Source organism: Bison bison, unplaced genomic scaffold, assembly GCF_000754665.1.
Source record: "Bison bison bison isolate TAMUID 2011002044 unplaced genomic scaffold, Bison_UMD1.0 scf7180017864302, whole genome shotgun sequence".
Classification (NCBI taxonomy): domain Eukaryota; kingdom Metazoa; phylum Chordata; class Mammalia; order Artiodactyla; family Bovidae; genus Bison; species Bison bison.
In genome coordinates this window covers 572996-593167 of record NW_011494874.1, presented here as the reverse complement: position 1 = coordinate 593167, position 20172 = coordinate 572996, and the positions used below count along the sequence as shown (strand labels likewise).

The following is a 20172-nucleotide window of genomic DNA, read 5'->3' as shown; positions in this document are numbered from 1 at the left end:
CAGCATTGGAAAAGACTCTGATGCTGGGAGGGATCGGGGGCAGGAGGAGAAGGGGACGACAGAGGATGAGATGGCTGGATGGCATCACTGACTCGATGGATGTGAGTCTGAGTGAACTCCGGGAGTTGGTGATGGACAGGGAGGCCTGGTGTGCTGCAATTCATGGGGTCGCGAAGAGTCGGACACGACTGAGCGACTGAACTGAACTGATATCAGTAAAATACTGGTTAATTACATGCAGTACATCTACACATGGGCTTCCCTGGTGACTCAATAGAAAGAATCTGCCTGCCAAGCAGGAGACTCTAATTTGATCCCTGGGTTGGGAAGATTTCCCTGGAGAAATATATGGCAACCCACTCCAGTGTTCTTGCCTGAGAAATCCCATGGACAGAGAAGCGTGATAGGCTATGGTCCATGGGGTCACAGAAGACAGCGACTGAAACACAACAACATCCACACGTTTATGTTCCCCTATCTGTAGGCAGCTCTTCCTGGGTAGGAGACAGGTCATGCTTTTGCCTAGTGTTAGACAAACAGATTTTAATAATGCTTTTAATTAATTTCTCTGTCATTTGTTAGCTTTCCTATTCTGTTGTTTATTTTCATGTTAGGGTGGTTCTGAGAGTAATTGAACTCTCTTTAAGCTCCTTAGGTTTTGCCTTACTATGCTGGCTCTCATATTTGCTGGTCTTTAAAGACATTCCCTGGAAAACTTGCTTGCCTTCCACCCACCAGCAGCTTTGGCCCACACCATGAAAAGAATAGTAAACTCTTGTTAACAGTCCTCAGAATACAGCAACTTTCAGCTACCTTTTCTTTTTCAGAAATTCCCCTTTTATAAAAAAAAAAAAACTTTATTTTCAACCTTTTTCTTAAAATTAATAGTAGAAAAGGAGATAGATAATTAGATATTTAGATAAATAGATAATTAGATAGATAATTCAGTTGTGCTTCCGAGTTCACAGGACAGATAAAAGTCAAAGTCTTTACCTGCCCAGATGCCTGCCCAGAGACAGCCAGTGGCATCAGTTTCTTTGGTCCTTCCAGAAATACCCTGTTTATAGAGAGGCGAAAATATGTGTATTTTTTTCTTGTTCACACCAGCCTTTCTTGGCAATTCCTTCTCCATGAACTCGGGCGTTTGCCAGGCTCTCCCCCTCAGGACTGTCTGAGGGTCTTTGATCTGTTCTTTTGTTCAGCAGAGGTTCTGTGGTCAGTGTGGTGAGTGAGACAGAGGGACATACTGAGGAGAAGTAGGTGGCCGTCCTCCCCTCCTTCCTTCATGAAGTACCCCGGAGGTGTTAGGGTTGGGGAGGCTGGGCATAAATCGAGGTTTGTGACCCCCCCCTTGTCAGTCTGAGGGAGGCACTGGACTCTGGTGTCTGGGTTTCGTTCTGTCGCTCCAGCTGCGTTTTCCTGTGTCTCTGTTGTGACCCCCATCTCATTCTCGCACTGAAATGCTTGTTTGTTGATGTTTCTGTCTTTCCATTTTTCAGTTAGGCAGTTGTCATTTCCTTCCAAGGATACTATGCCTATGCTGATAATTCTCCAGAATAGCCCAGATTTCTTCTGAGCTTCAAACCAAAATACCAGCTACTGAGCTTTGTTCTCACTGTCCTCACTTAATTGCCCTTCACGGGGTGTGTCCTAAAGCAGACTCAGCCTGCCACCCTTCCTCACTGCAGCTTGAGTCTTCTCTGTCTCACAGTGGCACCCAAATTCACAAACATGGGTGTCTGCTTCAACTCTGCCTCCTCTCCCTTACCCACTCAGTGTTTCCTTACAACCTTGAGTTTACAGTACAGCTCTTTCCTAGTAAAGAAGAGGTTGTTGATTGTATACTTGTTCATTATTTTTAACAGATAAGTTGTCATCCAGTCAGTTGCCCAGCTGACAGGCTCTCAGCCTTTGGCCTGTCTCATACCTGTATATCCGGAGAAGCCAGTCGGGTCACCTTTGCCATGATGACTTATGTCGCAGTTTGATGGCTATGACAATACCTCACCCCATGCCCTCTCTGATATGCTTATTTTTTTTATTTTATTTCTTTATTTTTGGCAGTGCTGGGTCTTTGTTGCTGCATGGGCTTTCTGTCTAGCTGCCAAGCACGGGCTGCTCATTGTAGTGGCTTCTCTTGTTGCAGAGCACAGGCTCTAGGCACACGGGCTTCAGGAGTTGCAGCTCCTGGGCTATAGAGCACAGCTCAGTAGTTGTGACACACAGGTTTGGTTGCTCTCTGGCATATGTGATCTTCCTGGATGAGGGATTGAACCTGTGTCTCCTGCATTGGCAGGCGAATTCCTCACCACTGAACCCCCAGTAAAGACCCTGCTCATTTTATTTTTAGGTCAATTGATAAAATTGTTTTTTCTCAAGGATAATTTCTGTATGTCCTTGGTCCTGGCTTTGGGGACATTTGTTTTTTCTGTGGTACTGTAGGCTTAGTGTCTCTTCAGTATTCTCATCACCAGGATCCAGGTCTTTGCCTTCAGAAATGTTTGTTCTCCTCCTATCTGCCAGTTTCTAAAGGACATAAAAACGGGAAGATGTGTAGAGCAGGGGTCCCCAAACTCAGAGATCTCGTGCCTGATGATCTGAGGTGGAGCTGAGGTAGTAATAGAAATAAAGTGCATGATGAATGTACTGTGTTCGAATCGTCCTGAAACCACCCCCCCACCATCCGTGGAGAGCTCGTCTTCCACAGAACTGGGCCTGGGGCCAAAAAGGCTGGGGGCTGCTAGTGTAGAAGATGGAGATTAATAAAGAGAGGAGAATTTTTTCACTTTACACATTTCTGTGTTATTTCAGTTTATTTTTTACAACTAGCATCTGGATAAGGTTGAAAGGGAATGCAGAGAAGTAAGATAGTAGAAATTGGTGAGCTTCATATTTAAATGTCCTTTTATATAGCAAAACTTAAAAAAATATGTATTGTACTATCCTAGTGAGGCCTTTCCTTAATGTGCATTTTTTTTTTTTTTGATAGGTGAGTAGTGGATTTATTTAGAAAGATACACAGTCCATAGACAGAATGTGATCCACCTCAACAGGTGAGAGCAGCCCGGAAATATGGGCTGGTTAGATTTTATAGGTTGGGTAATTTCATAGGCTAATGAGTAGGAGGATTATTCCAGCTGTTTTAGAGAAGTTGTGAAGCTTGGAATTGGGCCATTGCCCACTTACTGCCCTTTTATGGTTGGCCTTAGAACTGTCATGGCACCTGTGGGTGAGTTATTTAACATGCTAATGTGTTACAATAAGTGTATAATGAGATACAAGGTCTCAGTTCAGTTCAGTTGCTCAGTCCTGTCCGACTCTTTGCAACCCCATGAATCGCAGCACACCAGGCCTCCCTGACCATCACCGACTCCCGGAGTTCACTCAAACTCATGTCCATCGAGTCGGTGATCCCATCCAGCCATCTCATCCTCTGTCATCCCCTTTTCCTCCTGCCCCCAATCCCTCCCAGCATCAGAATCTTTTCCAATGAGTCAACTCTTCACACGAGGTGGCCAAAGTACTGGAGTTTCAAATGTGCATGTTTTCAGCAAATTATTGCTACCCAAATTTATCTTCAGCCATCAGGTTCACAGTTGATGGCAATGAGATCTCTGGCATGTTAATCACATACGTAAATTGTCAACGTTAAAAAAAATTCTGTGCCAGTACCCACCTGTTGCTGTGGAGTTTTCTGTCTTGCCAACTTGAAATGTATCCATTGCTTTACTTGTACATTTCAAAGGTGGCTGTTTGGAATCATGAGATGAGTTAGGACTTTGGAGTCAGACAACTCAGACTCTGAGCTCTGGCATGGGTTAGCTGGGCAAACTTGGGCTGGTTTCTTAACTTTCTCAGTCCTCCTTTCCTGTGCACTGGAGATGATCATAGTCACCTGACAGAGCTGTGAACATTCAGTTAGGTAGGATCATAGCCGTGGAGCATCTGGTGCTGAACTTCAGACACAGGTGACACTTGACAGCTGCTGGCTTCATGCCTCCTCTCCCCACCCCCTGCGATTAAGTTGGTATAGAGTTGATTCTAGCTTCTGCCTGATATGTAATTCTGACCGAGGTAAATACATAAAGTTATTTGTGTAACTTTGGACGCTGTCCAGCTGGGAGACCTTCAGCTACTCTGTTTGCCTATGGAAAGAAACTTGTACTATTCATCCCTCTGTCTGGTCCCACTCACCTGTCCTGTGTGTTTTCACAACATTTCCCTTGGTGTGGCCTCTGCTGTGTGTGACCCAGTTCAGTCAGTCAGTCGTGTCCGACTCTTTGCAACCCCATGGAAGGCAGCACACCAGGCTTCCCTGTCTATCACCAACACCCGGAGCTTGCTCAAATCCATGTCCATTGAGTTGGTGATGCCATCCAACCATCTCATCCTCTGTCGTCCCCTTCTCCTCATGCCGCCAATCCCTCCCAGCATCAGAGTCTTTTCCAATGAGTCAGTTCTTCACATCAGGTGTCTAAGTACTAGAGCTTCAGTTTCAGCATCAGTCCTTCCAGTGAACATTCAGGACTGATTTCCTTTAGGACTCACTAATTGGATCTCCTTGCAGTCCAAAGGACACTCGAGTCTTCTCCAACACCACAGTTCAAAAGCATCAATTCTTCGGCCCTCAGCTTTCTTTATAGCATGGCTAGAGGAAAAACCAGAGCTTTGACTAGACGGACCTTTGTTGCCAAAGTAATGTCTCTGCTTTTTAATATGCTGTCTAGGTTGGTCATGGCTTTTCTTCCAAGGAGCAAGCATCTTTTAATTTCATGGCTGCAGTTACCATCTGCAGTGATTTTTGGAGCCCAAAAAGATAAAGTCTGTCACTGTTTGCTTTGTTTCCCCATCTGTTTGCCTTGAAGTGATAGGACCAGATGCCATGATCTTAGTTTTTTCACTCTTCTCTCTCACCTTCATCAAGAGGCTTTTTAGTTCCTCTTCACTTTCAGCCATAAGGGTCGTATCATATACGTATCTGAGGTTATTGATATTTTTCCTGGCAATCTTGACTCCAGCTTGTGTTTCATCCAACCCAGCATTTCGTGTGATGTACTCTGCATGTAAGTTACGTAAGCAGGGCAACAACAATACAGCCTGATATACTCTTTTCCCAATTTGGAACCAGTCTGTTGTTCCATGTCCGGTTTTATCTGTTGCTTCTTGACCTGCACACAGATTTGGTTTTCAAACTTCATTGTGTTTCCTCTAGTGTATTACCTACTACTAGTCTCTAAAAATTACTCTAAAACTTAGCAACTTAGAACCTGTGGTAATTCAGTTTCTTTGAGTCATCTGTTTGAGGGTAACTTAGTTGGATGGTTCTGGCTCAGATGCTCTCAAGATACTTTGGGGAAGAGCCACAGTTGCAGGCGCCCACAGGTTTGACTGGGGCTGGTGCATCCGCTTCTAGGAGGCCCTTTCACCTGGCTCTTGTCTAGGGCCCACGGTTCCTCAGCAGCCGCAGGTGTGAGTCCTCAGTTCCTTGCCACCTGGGCCTGTCCACTGAAGTACTTACTGTCCTTACGACGTGCATGTCAGTGATCTGTGAGAGCAAGGAGGAGCCCCAGTGCCTTTACAGCTTAGTCTCTGATGTCCCCTCCCTATCGCTCTGCTTTCCTCGCTTCATGAGAAGCAAGTCTCTAAGTGCAGTCCACACTGAAAGGGAGGAATATTAAGTTCTACCTTTTGAGAGGAGGATTGACAAAGTATTTGTGGACCTGTTTTAAAAGCACCACACCAGGGGTGCTAGTTGAAATGTAAAATTCTCAAAGCTCATTTCAGATCTCGTGATAGGTAGAACCCAGGAACCTACAGTTTGCACAGATACCCTAATGTTCTGATGCTGGTGGTGTAAAGTCCACACTTGGAAACCCGTGCTCTGGCAGGTGGAGCACCTGGTCTTCTTGAAATAGTCTTCATTGGTTGCGCCTCCCTGTCTTGCTCACATCACCAGCCCATTTGGAACTGCATAAATCCAGTTACCTCCATGGTGCCCAGCACCGCAGGCAGAGGTGAGCTCTCTGTCCCTTGGGTCCCTGCAGGACTCTGTCTTTCTCCTGCTCTTTGGTTCTGATGTTGTGGTGATGTGCTGCTAGTAGGATGTAAGGTGTTTTTGTTGGGCCCCTTTTGCCAGCAGAACTGTGACAACCCTGTCTTAGGCATTCTGCTACTCAGGATCTAAAAGCAGTGTGGTCATTAGAATGCTAAGGAGACTGGCTCAAACCACACTTCTTGGTACCCAGTACTTTCTGGCAGGCTTTTATCAGACAGATGAGTTCCTGTTGTGTGCCAGGCTGGGTTTCGAGGTTCCACTGGTGACAGGAGGCAGACACACTCCCTGTAGATGAGGCGGCAAAAATGCACTGATAAACACAATGTATTATCACAACGTGAAGGACATTCTGGGAAAGAAGTGCTATGATGTAAAACGAAGGAAACCTACTTAAGTAAGGTTTTCAGAGAATCTGCCTGAGACTTGAAGGATGAAAAGGAGAAAAAATTTTAAGGAAAGAAAGAGTATGTTCTGGGAGAAATCAGAGTGCCTGGAGTTGAGGCTGAAAGTGTAAGCAGTCTGCCATGGCCATGCTCAGGGTTTCATTCTAAAACAGTGTCCTGAGCTGAGTTAGTATGACAGCCAACTTGTCACTCTTCTAATTTAACAGCCATAGAAATAACTGGGAGGTTCAAATTATAGGTACAAGTCCAGCTGTAATGAATTGGGAAAACAAGGTTCCTGTGTTTGCGTAACAGAAGGAAATGAAGAAGGAGCCCAAGCCTTTAGTGGATGGTCCAGTATCATAGGTGGTCGTGGTTTAGTCGTTTCAGTCATGTCCGATTCTTTGCGACCCTATGGACTGTATAGCCCGCCAGGCTCCTGTGTTCATGGGATTTCCCAGGCAAGCATACTGCAGTGGGTTGTCATTTCCTTATCCAGGGGAATCTTCCCAACCCAGGGATCGAACCTGCATCTCTTGTGTCTCCTGTGTGGCAGGCAGATTCCTCACCACCGCACCACCTGGAAGCCCGGTATTGTAGACAGAAAGGCCGTTCATCTGGATTCCATGTTTCTAAGCTCTGAGCTGTTTGTAGGTCAGATGCTGTGCCTCCCTGCCTTTCAGCTGCCTCCATGCCTGTTAGTTGCTGATTCATTTCTAGATTAGACCTGGTGGACAAAGACAAGGGCAGGGAGAGTCCCAACTTCCTCATCCCATAGGCAGCTGCTCCTCGTTTCCCAGACCACTTTCTAGCCTTGCCTCCTACAGGCTGTGATACCCTGGGTGCTAGGAGACTAGTTCTAACCACATTCCCCATAGAAAGATAGGAGAACCTTGGAAGATCTTTCCTCTTTTTCTGGTTTCCACTGGTTTGCAGGAGGGTTGTCTAAGATGACCTCTAAAATTCTGTTATTTTATGAGATATCATATTAGCCCAGACCATGATGCTCTGAATTCACAGCATGTTTGTACAGCAACAGTTTAATATTCTGCTTTATTCTGTGTGATGGCTAGGCAGCTTGAAGTGGTTTTATTTAAAGCCTTATAGAATTACTTGGAATTATCAATCCATTACACTCATGATGCAGTTCATTGGGACTGTACAAGTTTTGATTTGCAGAATTAGAATTCCTCGATAGATACTGAATTGGACTAAGTCTAATAACAAACTATTCTGCTTAAATCTGATTTCTGTGTTCAAGATAGCAAAATATAATTCAAAATAGCAAAATATCATCCTCTGGGAACTCTGCTTTTTCATACGATAAAACTGACGCATTAGTATTGGAGCATTAAAATGGACTCATTTAGTATTAGACAACAAAATTACGTCATAATTACTTTGGATTTCCATGTCTTAGATGTGGACTACTAAACATTATCAATGAATCAGTTATCTAAGAGAACAATTTAATTGATATTGCCACTGTGGAATATAATGTTTAATAACCTGTGTTGGGGGGATTGTGTGTGTGTTTGTTTTTTAGCTCTTCAGAGAAGTGAGAATAATGAAGATTTTAAATCATCCAAACATAGGTACTTTCTGCTTTCTTAAATACTTTTGGGTCTAAATGCATTCTTGAAAGTTTTTCATAAAGCTAAACATATATTCCAGAAGTGACAGGAGATTTCTTCCCTTCTCCCATTCCAGGTACACTTTTAGAATATATGTATATGTGTGTGTGTGTGTGTGTGTGTGTGTGTGTGTGTGTGTAGTTGATCATTTCTGTTAACTTTTTGAAATTGCTAAAGATAGGTTAAAAGATTCAGTATTAAGCATTCAAATGTAAAGCTTTAATTTAGTAGAAACATCTGTAATCAGATTGTAATTTTCTAAATTTTAATATATCAAAATGTCATAATTGCACCTAAATTTTAGATAGAGGGAATTACAGTAAGCTAAAGTTTTCAAAGGTGTTTTTTGCTCTAGCTGTATTCCTGAGAAAATAATGGTGCATTGAAACATATTTTAAAAAATAAAGGGAATTTCCTGTCAGTCCAGTGGTTAGGACTCCGTGCTTCCAGTGCAGGGGGCACAGGTTTGATCCCAGGTCAGAGAACTAAGATCCTACATGCTGCTCAGCACGGCCAAAAAAAACAGATACAGGGTACTTGCTATCTAATAGAATTTTTTGGTATGAATTGTTTTACACTGTACAGACCTGCTTTCTGTGTCCTCTGTGCTTTATGCAGTGAGGTGTGTCTAAAGGTTAGGGTGGGTCATGGTCCTGCCCTCATCATAGTTGTAGGAACAACATGAAAGCTGACCCTGTGTACACACCTCAGTGAAAATTTTTGATTCCATGCATAATGCAGATCTTTTAAAATAATACAACTGCTTTCTTATATAGTAATAAGTCCTACAATCTAAAAATATTTGAGTGAAATAGCTCCTAAGAGAACCAGTTGTATCAGCTTAATATCAAAATCAGTTCTAGGAAGTGGGAGTGTGATAACTTTGGTGTTAGGGAAATCTTATCAGGACTTCTTGAAGCACAAGAATAGAAAAATAAAATGGAACCACAGAATGGAAAAAACTTACACCCTATTTCATCTAATCTGAGCCACCATCATGTAAAAGGCATTATTGTGTTCATGTGCTATTAAGAAAATGCTACCAAGCCGTTATCCCCTTATCGGTGATGTTAGTTAAGATGTGAAATGATCCGTATCATGGGCTGTGACAGGGCTGGGGAGAATAGCGAGGGGTGTGGCAGGATATATAGCAACGCAGAGAGGCCTCCATATTGCACTGCAGCTGTGTGAGGGCAGCCAACCAGCGCTAGACTTCAAACTCCAACTCCCTGCTGCAAATGCACTGCCAAGAGCCCGCTCACGGAAACCTGTTGTGTTTTTTCTTAAGTTGTACCCTGATTGAAGTTCTCTATACTTACCACTAAATGACATATCTTTGAAAATATAAATTTCTAAAAATTTAAGTTCCCATTGGATTAAAGTAGTTTTCCTAGAAGAGCCAATATTTGCATTGGAATTTTATTTTTTAATTTATTTTTGGCTTGCCAGGTCTGAGTTTCCCAACCAGGGATCAAACCCAGGCCCCCTGCAGTGAAAGCACAGAGTCCTGACCACTGCACTGCCAGGGATTCCCCCTGCATTGGAATTACAGAATTTACTAATATGTTGATGGCTTACCAGCATATGTCTTACATTTATTTAAATAATTTTTCTTAACAACCTGAACATATGCCATCTTAGAAATGATATGATAGTTTTAACTCACCAGTTTGACAAACACATCAAATACTGTACAAGCTACTGATTTGATTTAATACTCTGTATTAAAGCATCAGAAAATAACCCACAATAGAAGAGACTAGCATTCTCGCTCGCCGCTCTCCTTTTTGCTGAATTTAATTGTAACATATGTATTAACAAAATAGATACAGGACATAGTGATTTGATAGTTTTGGAAATCAACTTCAGTTTTATTTAAAAATTATATATTTCTGATTGATTTGTTATGGTTTTATGAATTAGCAGTAATAGAAATTTTAGTTTTATCTGTAATAAGAGACTGCTATAGCAGTCACACTGACCCATTGAAAATAATTAAAAAGTTCTTTTCAGTATAACCTGTTCTATTTTTTGGTCTCTGGCTTTAGAATAGAAACAAAGGAATCTTAGGAATTCCCTGGTGGTCCAGTGGTTAGGACCCTGCACACTCGCTGACAGGGCCCAGGTTGGATCCCTGGATCCCTGGTCAGATCCCTGGTGAGGGAACTAAGATTCTGCATGCTGCATGGCTCGGACAAACAAAAATAAAATATACATCATTAAAAAAGAAAGGAATCTTTTTCTCTGAGAATTGTGATAAATTTCTTAAGCAACAAAAGTCTCAAGTGGAATTCTATGTATCCTTAAACCCACAATGACAGGTGAATGGACATGAACATACAGGAGTAGGCTAGATACAGACATACTACAGGGGCATGAAATGAGAGCCGAGAAACTGCTGATGCATCCTGAAGTTACAGTGTTTGAGAACCCAGAGATCGTTTGTATGGAATTCCATGTTTTTATAAAATCTTTTCTGCTTTTGTAATACAAGGTTTCCTAAAATCATTTTTTTTTAAGAGGGCCAGGTATTAACAGGGAAAAAGTTAACTTTTTGTAGTTAGTTTATATGTATATGGTATGTACATACAGACATTTGTTTCTTTTTCTCCTGTATCTTCTCTCCTCTCGTAGTGAAGTTATTCGAAGTCATTGAAACTGACAAAACACTCTACCTAATCATGGAGTATGCAAGTGGAGGTAAGGCATTTATAAATTGTTTTTCTTTCGTCCCTCCCTTTTAGAAGAATATGCAACTGCACTGCCCATGTAGATAAAGATAGAGTTTCATGTAACCTTCAGAATCATAATACACTAGGACGAGAATCAGAAGAGCCGATTCCTAGCAGTTCAGTGGTTTGCTGTTAAGCGTTTCATTGTTATCATCATTAATCGATAATATGCAAATAGTTGGATTTTTTTTATGGTATAACATAAAGTTTACCATTTTAACCATTTCAGGTGTACGGTGCTATGGCATTAAGTACGTTCACATTGTTAACCAATACCATCATCCATCTCCAGAACTTTTTCATTTTCCCAAAATGAAACTCTGTCCCTATTAAACAATAATTCCCCGTCCTCCCTCCTTGTAGCCCCTGGCAACCACCATTCTGCTGTCTGTATGACTTTGACTGCTCTAGGGACCTCATATGACTGGAATCGTACAGTATTTGTCTTTTTTGTGACTTCCTACGTCACAGTGTCCTTCAGGTTTATCCATGTTGTAGCATGTGTCAGAATTTCCTTCCCTATTAAAGCAGAGTAATATTCCATTGTTTATAGCACATTTTTTTTATTCCAGTACTTGAATTTTCAAAAGCATCAATGCATTAGCCTGTTTGAAATAAATGTGTACTGCATGTTGGATGGATTTCTTTATCAGATTTTTACATCAGTTGTGCCCCTTGTTTCCCAAGGCCAGAAATGGTGGTCACAGTGTATAGGATTAGATTTCCTTAAAGATTAAAGACTAGTAATTACTTGCCTATAAGGATATATAAAGGTAGACATTTTTATGAAATGAATGTATATAGCTGTTCTCTTTCACAGAGATTCTTATTCTAAGGTTTTGGCTAGGCTATGCTTGTAGGTTGTGGACCACGCATGAACTTTCATTGTGAAAGGCAGAAGCTTTGTTGCTTGTGTTTTCCCTGCCTCTAATACAGTGCCTGGCACATAGCAGGCTCTAAGCAAATAAGAATTGAGTTGAATTAATGAAATTTTAATCTACTAGCGACATGTTCTGTTTAACTCCACAGTATAGATTTAATTGTTTTGATTATAGTAGGGTTTTATTAAACAAACCCTTTGATCCAGAATGTAAAACCTGGAGACAGAAAGTTGAATCACAGCCTCATTGTGATGAGTTGACCACTAAATAAAAGATTGTAAATCTGTTGTGGGCAGAGCAAGCGCACCCCCTACACCACTTTTTCATACTCCTGATTCATTATTTGGAGAAGGAAATGGCAACCCACGCCAGTATTCTTGCCTAGAGAATCCTGTGGACAGAGGAGCCTGGTGGGCTGCTGTCCATAGGGTCGTACAGAGTCAGACACGACTGAAGTGACTTAGCAGCAGCAGCAGAAGCAGTTCATTATTAGTTGTGTGCTTCGTATTTTAAATGTGTGGTTTGAGATTTTAGTTGGGATTTTCACAGTTGAGGAGTAGTAGGAAGAGTTGAATTCAGTTCATGAATTGTAGAACCATGAATCTGTATGGAGTTCCCGTGCTTTCTACTCCTCTTACAGTTCGTAATCTTCTCCTTTATGGAGCCTCTACAGTGCACAAGTGCTTTTTTCTCTTACTTGATCTCCTCTGACTTTAACAATGGGTCTATGATGTGGCCAGGCAGTGAGTGAGGAGATGGAGGCTAGGAAATACCCCTGTGGTCATGTTACCAGGCCTGGAGCCCGAGCCTTCCAATACCACATAGCCTCTCCCGATTGGTCAGTCAGTCATGGCTTTCTGTTTCATCTATTTTAGGTCACAGGGTCATAGCAGTTGCTCTGTATTGGAGAAGTGTCCATCCCGAAAGGATCGGCTCTGGAAAGGACAAACATGGAGTCAGTCTAGCCAGTGCCCCTCATTGGCAGTGTGACCTTATAAGTTGCATGTCTCTGAACTACTCAGTGGACATGGCCGCACCGTCCTCCTTCGAGTCCTCAGTGCCATTGCTTAACATGATAACAGCACTGATCAGTGGTGGTTTATTGGCTTGGACCATTTGTTTTAATCAGCTCAACAAAGCACCTTCTGTCTCCAAGGCAGCTGTTTATTGTTGATATGTTTGCCAATTTGAACAACAAAAGTTTCATTAAATTGGCTACCTACTCCTCCCTAGCCTCATATTCTTCAGTTTTATAGAATCATAGAATTTTAGAATTGGAAAGAATCTCAGAAAGTCATCCAGGGCAACTGCCTAGTTTTTACAGATGAACATCTGAAAAGTTGGTCTGGTGCCCATGGTTTCATCACTGGTTATAGTGACAGGACCTGAACCAAGGGCTTTCTGAACTGTCTTGACATGGGTGGGGAGAGCTACTGTTTGCTGTTTTTTCTACTAGTAAATAATATCATGCAGAGATTTTTAATTTAGTTGCTTACCCTGAGTGCTAATGCATTTTTAATGGAGCGGGGGGAGTCTGGGTTGTATGCCTGGTTTATAACAGTGATTGTGAGTATGACTTTATGGTTCCAAAATCTCTTAACAGGTTTATATCGCATTGGAATCCTAAAATATTTTAAAATTACATTGACATTATCTGTGTGACTGTACAACTACTGGGTTTAATCCATAATTTTTTTTTAAGTCAAAACTGTTCCATGTGGTATGCACACATCTTTGTTTTTTCACTTTTTAACCACTTGTTTTGACATATTTTTTTATTCTGCAGATAGAATGGCATTCTTGGAGAAAATACTGACATTTAATTTTATAATTCACCATAGTTAAATGTATTGCGTAGTGTAAATTAACAGTATGTAATTCCTTTCAAAAGATCATTATGCAATCAGTAATAACTTGAAAATATTTATGCCCATTTATTATTTTAAAATTTATTCAGAGTTAGGGCCGAAAGTTCAAAAGTCAGAGATACTAATGTACAGTTCAGAATAAGGTTTTCCTCAGAAATACTTAAGTTCTGAAACTAAGCTTTTTAAGTATCAAAATGCTTCATTTGACGGTTGACTACAGTATGCACTCCCTCACAGCAGTCGGCACAGTGCTTACGCGTGCACACGCGCACACACCCTGTTCCTTTCCCCTGAGTTTTCTCCACAGTACGTTTTATCATCTGATACACTGTATATTCATTTATTTGCTTATTATCTGTCTACCCCCTCCTGAAATGTAAACTCCGTGAGGAGAAAGACTTTGCTCTGTTCACTTCTGTATTTCCCCAGAGCCAAGAACAGTTCTCAGCAGTTAGTATACTCTCAGTAATTATTTGTTGCATGAATGAATATAGGAAATGCTTTTCTGTCATAATCCTATAGTGAAAACACCTTCTTTGAACACAAATAACATTTCCATTTTAACTTTCAATTTTCATTGCCAAGTTTTTACTAAAGCATACTGGAAACAAAACCTTTAAAGTAAAAGTGTCACAATTGAAATATATGAGAATTTAATGTTAAGGCTTTTCTATAACTTAAAAGATTTTATCAATAAACTTCTCCTATAGTTAAGGCTGGGTTAGTTCAAATTCCACATATTTCTGTTTATCTTCATAACTGCATTTTAAAAATTAAAATTACAGCATTGCTAAAAGTGAAGCATTTTTAATTTATGGGAAAGTTAATGCTCAGAAATAGGCCTTCTGCTTACTTTTATTTTTCTCAATTATAGGTGAAGTGTTTGACTATTTGGTTGCACATGGAAGAATGAAGGAAAAAGAAGCAAGAGCTAAATTTAGACAGGTATGGATTATTGCACGTTTCGTTTATTGATTAAATAACATTATCTGGCTTAAACCCTGAAGCAAACAAGTGTTTGCCTCTATAAATGTCATAAGGTGCATTGGATGAAGCAGGGGTTGGCCATTCAGTTCAATGCAACAAAATGTTAATTTATTAAGTGCTTTCATGCCTAAAGCACTGTGCTAGAGGCAGCTATGAGTTCTGTTTCTAGCTTTGTAATTGGAATTATAGTCCCACTCTTAATCTTAGTTGTTTGACAGTTGAGCCTTAAAAAATGAGTCTTTGAGCACTTGGTGATTGCATTAATTAAAACTGTTTCCAATTTTTAGCAAAAGTGTTATAATCTCAAAATTCATTATCGGTTTTGTCTTACATAAGCCAAAACCAAACAGAACTTAACCTGTGAATTAATGACTTGTCTTCTTGCTTTGTCTCTGCCCATTGCCTTAAAGAGACTCATTTTAATACGTAGGTTTTGAGCATAAATGTGATATAAGTCTCTAATAAAGGTAACTATTGATTGATCCTTACCCGTGAGTATTGGATTAAGTCCTTTACCTCCATTAATGTAAATCTTGCAGCAGCTTTGTCAGTAAAGATCATCATAAGTAAGTGAAGTCACTCAGTTATGTCCGACTCTTTTTGCAACCCCATGGACTGTGGCCCACTAGGCTTCTCTACAAGTCCATGGGATTCTCCTGGCAAGAATACTGGAGTGGGTTGCCATTTCTTTCGGATCTTCCCAACACAGGGATTGAACCCAGGTCTCCCGCATTGCAGGCAGATGCTTTAACCTCTGAGCCAGCAGGGAAGCCCAAAAGATCATTGTGCTCATTTGTTAAAGATAAGGAAGCTGAGGCACAGGAAGATTACATAATTTGCCCAAAATTTGATGGCTGGCAAATAGCAGACCTTCCATTGATTCAGAGCCAGGACCTGTGATTCCAAACTAAAATTCTTAATCGTTATGGTATGGTCTTACTTAGAGTAGGCATCAGCAAATCTTTCTGTAAAGTGCCAGATAGTAAATTTTAGGCTTTGTAGGCCATACAGTCTTTTGCAACTATTTAATTCTGCTATTGTAGCTTAGAAGCAGCTTAGACAATATCTGGATGAATACACTCATATGATTGTGTTCCCAACAATACTTTCTTGGCAGAAACGAGTGGTGGGCCATATTCAGCCTACAGGCCATAATTTGCCCACCTCAGATTCAGGTAAAAGGAAGGGCAGGTACTTTATTATCTAACTATCCTCCCATAGTTTGAAGTTCTGTATGTAAATGGCAGTATAGCCTCATTTCTTTTAGAAACTTAACATTTTTGTTTTATTCACATGTAAGGTTGTTAAGGTGGAAGTATAGGTAGGAGTCTTTAAGGGTTTCACAATATTTATAAAGGCAGGTTTAACTGATTTTCAAGATTTTGATCTGCTTAGTCTAGTGTTTACAGATAAGGACTTATAAATAAGTGTCTTATTAACTTTTGCTGTTGCTTAAATTTACTTTTAAAATCTTAAGACATCCTAATGGTACTTTGAATTAAAACCTGTTACATATCAGACTTTAACCATCATTTAACTTTTCTGATCCTCAGTTTTTCTAGCTCTAAAAAGAGGAAGTTCTCTTTGATTAATTCTGAAGTCCTTTCCAGTTTTGATACCACTTTATTCTGTGGTCTATGGAAGGAAGCTCAAATTTCTCTTTTGTTACAAAACAAGTCTGTTTGGCCCTTTCCGTATCTGTACTCTTAATTTTTATAAATTGGCCACCTGAAAATCAAGATTTTTTTTTGCCTCATAAAACTGGAATTCCTTCCCACTCAGATGAGTGTGACTTGCAAGTGTTTATGTGAGTGTGATTTATTGACTGTGAGGGAAGGGCTCCTGCCAGCCCTCGTATCAGATGTGAGTCTGGACCTTCTCCAGGGAAGCAGTGTGGTGCTCCGATCTCTGGCTCCTCTCTTCTTTCTTCACCCATTTTCTAGGTAGGATCTGACTTGTCAAAGGGACTTGGACATTTATCACTTTTTATTTGTATTTTTTGACCATGCTGGGTCTTCATTGCTTAGCTCGGGCTTTCTTTCTCTAGTTGTGGTGAATGGGGGCTACTCTTCCTCGTGGTGCTCGGGCTTCTGTTATTGCAGAGCACGGGCTGCAGGCTTGCCAGCTCAGTAGTTGTGGCTCAGGAGCTTAATTGCTCCACAGCATATGGGATTTTCCCAGACCAGTGATCGAACCTGTGTCTTCTATATTGGCAGGCAGATTCCCACCCACTGTGCCAGGGAAGTCCTGTCACACAGCTTTTTATCTTAAAAATTTCCAGCACAGATTCTGAAGTATGTAGTTGAGGAATCTATTAGTTGGTCTAGGAAAGATAGTTTATGTGCTTTCACAGTTAATGCCTTGATTTACAGTGCTTATAATTAATGTCGGCTTTTCTCCTTGCCACCGTGTTTCCTTAAGTCCGCTTGTGTAAACCTGGAAAGGTCAGGCATGATATTGGTACCTCCACTTTTCTGTTTCTAATTGCCATGCTTTCCAAAAGGTTTTGTTGTTGTTTTATTGGAGGATCCAAAAACTTAAGTCCTCATTACTTTGACTAAATAGAAAGTTTTCCTGTTTACAGCGAAGACAAAGGTATGCCACACACACAGAGTACACTGTGCTTCATCTGTTTTCTGCCAGAAATAAGCCCTTCTTTCCATATTCATCAGCAGATGGTCTTTCCTCTTCCCACCTCCTTCACCACTCTCATCCTAATCACTGTTTATGCTGCTTTAGTTTTTTCTTTCCAAAGAAGAATAGATTCCTGGCTCCATCTTCTTTCCTCGCTCTTCCTTGATGGGTTGCTTGTGTTGCTACGTCTACTTTTTCATGTGTGACTAGAAGTGAATTAGGCTTGCGTTCTTATTTTAACCTGAGACTCAACCTAGGTTCTCAGCCTTCCATAGAAATAACTACTTTTACATTAAAAGCAGAATGTGAAAAAGCAATCATTTAAAGTTGAGTACTTCCAAGTTGTTGTGGCATTTGCACTGTTTGGAGGTAAAAGAAGAGAAATTCTCTTTGAGAAATGGTACGAAAGTGTCACATCTGGTTCAAAAGTAGAATTTGAAAATAACCTATGAGAGAAATCTGACTATGGGGGCAGGGGGGCGGGGGCGAAGAGACAGGGAAAATTGGATCAGGCAGAAGAAGTAAGATAAAATTGTGTCCTCGGCAATAAACCTGTTCCTTTGGGGAAACAAATCTATTTCACTTTCCCAGTTCTCATGCTGCCAGAATGGAGCAGCGTCGTTGCTAACAGATGCTCTAGAGCTGGTGTCTTGGCCACAGGATTTGTGGGCCTCTAGATGACTGTGGGAGAAGGCAATGGCACCGCACTCCAGTACTCTTGCCTGGAAAATCCCATGAACGGAGAAGCCTGGTAGGCTGCAGTCCATCGGGTCGCTAAGAGTTGGGCACGACTGAGCGACTTCACTTTCAGTTTTCACTTTCATGCATCGGAGAAGGAAATGGCAACCCACTCCAGTATTCTTGCCTGGAGAATCCAAGGGACAGAGGAGCCTAGTGGGCTGCCGTCTGTGGGGTTGCACAGAGTCGGACACGACTGAAGCGACTTAGCAGCAGCAGGTGACTGTGAGTGGGTCTAATCTTCGTATTCACTTTATAAAGTAGGAAGCTGCTTAGTGAAGCCTTGACTCTGGCATCCTTCCCAAACCCAGCCCAGCGTATCCTTGCTGCTTATTTTGAACCAATATCAACCAGGAGATCAGCCCTCTCTGAGTTTTTGTGTCCAGTATAGTTAGGTGCATGTTGCTTACAACTGAAAGTTGATGATTTGGAGAAACAAGAAGTATTTTCATTATGGCCCCACTTTTGTATGTATATAATCATATATATTTAAGTACACGTACATAATACCAAAGTAAAGACTTGAAGCAAATACACCAAAATAACAGGAAATGTCATCTCTGATGGTTCAGTTCAGCTCAGTTCAGTCGCTCAGTCGTGTTACACTCTTTGCGACCCCAAGAATTGCACCACGCCAGGCCTCCCTGTCCATCACCAACACTCGGAGTTCACTCAGACTCATATCCATCGAGTCGGTGATGCCATCCAGCCATCTCATCCTCTGTCGTCCCCTTCTCCTCCTGCCCCCTATCCCTCCCAGCATCAGAGTCTTTTCCAGTGAGTCAGCTCTTCGCATGAGGTGGCCAAAGTACTGGAGTTTCAGCTTTAGCATCATTCCTTCCAAAGAACACCCAGGGCTGATCTCCTTCAGAATGGACTGGTTGGATCTCCTTGCAGTCCAAGGGACTCTCAAGAGTCTTCTCCAACACCACAGTTCAAAAGCATCAATTCTTTGGTGCTCAGCTTTCTTCACAGTCCAACTGTCACATCCATACATGACCACTGGAAAAACCATAGCCTTGATTAGATGGACCTTTGTTGGCAAAGTAATGTCTCTGCTTTTGAATATGCTATCTAGGTTGGCCGTAACTTTCCTTCCAAGGAGTAAGCGTCTTTTAATTTCATGGCTACAGTCACCATCTGCAGTGATTTTCGAGCCCCCAAAAATAAAGTCTGACACTGTTTCCACCGTTTCCCCATCTATTTCCCATGAAGTGATGGGACCGGATGCCATGATCTTCGTTTTCTGAATGTTGAGCTTTAAGCCAACATTTTCAATCTCCTCTTTCACTCTCATCAAGAGGCTTTTTAGTTCCTCTTCACTTTCTGCCATAAGGGTGGTGTCATCTGCATATCTGAAGTTATTGATATTTCTCCCGGCAATCTTGATTCCAGCTTGTGCGTCTTCCAGCCCAGCGTTTCTCATGATGTACTCTGCATATAAGTTAAATAAGCAGGGTGACAGTATACAGCCTTGACATACTCCTTTTCCTATTTGGAACCAGTCTGTTGTTCCATGTCCAGTTCTAACTGTTGCTTCCTGGCCTGCATATAGGTTTCTCAAGAGGCAGGTCAGGTGGTCTGGTATTCCCATCTCTTTCAGAATTTTCCACAGTTTATTGTGATCCACACAGTCAAAGGCTTTGGCACAGTCAATAAAGCAGAAATAGATGTTTTTTCTGGAACTCCCTTGCTTTTTCCATGATCCAGCAGATGTTGGCAATTTGATGTCTGGTTCCTCTGCCTTTTCTAAAACCAGCTTGAACATCTGGAAGTTCACGGTTCACGTATTGCTGAAGCCTGGCTTGGAGAATTTTGAGCATTGCTTTACTAGCATGTGAGATGAGTGCAATTGTGCAGTCGTTTGAGCATTCTTTGGCATTGCCTTTCTTTGGGATTGGAATGAAAACTGACCTTTTCCAGTCCTGTGGCCACTGCTGAGTTTTCCAAATTTGCTGGCATATTGAGTGCAGCACTTTCACAGCATCATCTTTCAGGATTTGAAATAGCTCAACTGGAATTCCATCCCCTCAACTAGCTTTGTTCGTAATGATGCTTTCTAAGGCCCACTTGACTTCACATTCCAGGATGTCTGGCTCTTGGTCAGTGATCATACCATCATGATTATCTTGGTCGTGAAGATCTTTTTTGTTCAGTTCTTCTGTGTATTCTTGCCACCTCTTCTTAATATCTTCTGCTTCTGTTAGGTCCATACCATTTCTGTCCTTTATCGAGCCCATCTTTGCATGAAATGCTGTCT

General features: G+C 41.4%; 1 protein-coding gene across 1 annotated transcript in view; it reads left to right on the top strand.

Moving 5' to 3' along the window:
* Positions 1–20172, top strand: part of MARK3 (MAP/microtubule affinity-regulating kinase 3) — a 116045-nt gene that overhangs the window by 63363 nt on the left and 32510 nt on the right. The window contains exons 5-7 of the mRNA XM_010851411.1: positions 7985–8033; positions 10707–10772; positions 14428–14498. Of these exons, the coding sequence (XP_010849713.1) occupies positions 7985–8033; positions 10707–10772; positions 14428–14498 (186 nt within the window). The remainder of the gene's footprint in view (positions 1–7984; positions 8034–10706; positions 10773–14427; positions 14499–20172) is intronic.